The 1,732-nt window shown below is 60.5% G+C and overlaps 1 protein-coding gene across 1 annotated transcript in view; it reads right to left on the bottom strand.

Annotated features, from left to right (window-relative positions):
* Positions 1-1,233, bottom strand: part of MVP (major vault protein) — a 46,082-nt gene extending 44,849 nt beyond the window's left edge. The window contains exons 1-2 of the mRNA XM_009996572.1: positions 1,115-1,233; positions 1-73 (exon numbers count right to left, since the gene is read on the bottom strand). The exon at positions 1-73 is cut by the window's left edge and continues 13 nt beyond it. Of these exons, the coding sequence (XP_009994874.1) occupies positions 1-73; positions 1,115-1,233 (192 nt within the window). The remainder of the gene's footprint in view (positions 74-1,114) is intronic.
* Positions 1,234-1,732: the final 499 nt, after the last annotated feature.

Genomic DNA, 1,732 nt, shown 5'->3' with positions numbered 1-1,732 from the left:
CTCCACCGGGTTCAGCACCAGGCAGTAATGCCGGGGGGGCACCAGCACCATGGCCCGGGGAGCAAACACCACCCTGCGGGGACACAGGGGAACCCTCTGCTGCCCTCAGCTCTGCAGAGCCCCCCAGGGGGCCCATTGACCCCCCCTCAGAATCATCCCAGAATGACTGAGGCTGGATAAGACCTTCCGAGATAATCAAGTCCAGCCCATGACCTGACACCCCCACATCTCCAGACCATGGCACTAAGTGCCACCTCCAGCCTTTCCTGGACCACCAGCAGGGATGGTGCCTCCACCACTTCTCTGGGTAGTCCATTCCCATGTCTGATCACCCTCTCTGTGAGGAAGTGCTTCTTAATGTCCAACCTAAACCTCCCCTGGAGCAGCTTCAGGCCAGGCCCTCTTGTCTTGTCACTGGTTTCCTGGGAGAAGAGCCCAGACCCTACCTGACCACAACCTCCCTTCAGGTAGTTGTAGAATGAGATGGTCTCCCCTGAGTCTCCTCCAGGCTAAACAACCCCAGCTCCCTCAGCCTTTCCCTCCTGTCCCTTCACCAGCCTTGTTGTCTCCTCTGGACCTGCTCCAGCACCTCGGGATCTTCCTTGAAGTGAGGGGCCCAGAACTGCACCCAGGAGTCGAGGTGGGAGCACAAAAGCCCTAGGAAGCCCTACAAAACCTCCAGGGCCCTGCAGAAGCCTCAAGCTCACCAGCCCTACAGAGCCCCACAGCCACAGGATTGTTCACCTACTGCCCCATGGGATCCCCATCACCCCATAGGGCCCCTACAGCCCTATAGAGCCCCCCCACATCCCCAGGGCCCTATAGAACTCAAATGCTCCCCAGGGCCCATGGAGTCCCATAGTCCTCAAGAAGCTCCTAGCACCCACCAGGGCCCTGATGAGCACCCAAAGCTCCTCCAGATCCTCTCAAGTGGCCCCACAGGATCCCTCAAACACCTCCTCCAGCTCCACAGAGAGCTCCCCCTCTTCATCCAGGTTGCCCGAGAGCCACACAAACCCACCCCTGCCCCATAGCCCTCACACTGGGCAGTCCTGCCAGGCACAGAGGTGGGACCCATAATCCTGGAGATCCCCTCCTGCCCCACAGAACCCACCTCTCATGATCCTGTCGGATGTAGGTGTGGGGCCCGACTTCCACGCGGGTGACATTGCTGTTGAGGTCCAGCACATGGACATAGTGGTAGGGGGGGATGCGGATTACGGGATCCTCCATGGGGCAGGTGGCTTCACTGTGGGGCAGGAGGCCTTCCTGGGGTGGAGATGAGATTGCTGTGGGGGAGAAGAGATGATTGCTGTGGGGCAGAAGAGATGACTGCTGTGGGGCAGGTGATTAATGTGGGGTGGATTCACTTGTTGCACAGGGTGGGGCAGACGGAAGACCTGGTCACGGAGCTGCTGGTGAGGTGGAAGCCTTTGTCATGGGGTGGAAAAAACTTGCCATGGGGCACACACAGGGGGACTGTATGGGTAGCTCATGGTGAGTGGGGAAAGACAGGCAGAAGGGTCCCCCCACGGGGGGGTCCAAGTGAGGTGGGAGCCTTTGGCACCAGGTGGGGAAGGTGCAGGACAGGCACTGTGAGGTGGGTGGGCTGGCTGGGGGGAAAGAGGAGCTGCCTGCAGGGTGGGACAGAGCCCAAGGGGCAGGGGGTCCTTCCAGGGGTGGGGAAGGGTTGCTATGGGGCAGGCAGGGTTGCTATGGGGCAGGCAGGGCT

The sequence above is a fragment of the Chaetura pelagica genome, unplaced genomic scaffold (assembly GCF_000747805.2).
Source record: "Chaetura pelagica isolate M959 unplaced genomic scaffold, ChaPel_1.0 scaffold864, whole genome shotgun sequence".
Taxonomy (NCBI): Eukaryota; Metazoa; Chordata; class Aves; order Apodiformes; family Apodidae; genus Chaetura; species Chaetura pelagica.
The sequence above is the reverse complement of the archived record's forward strand: the minus strand, read 5'-3'. Positions and strand labels throughout refer to the sequence as shown.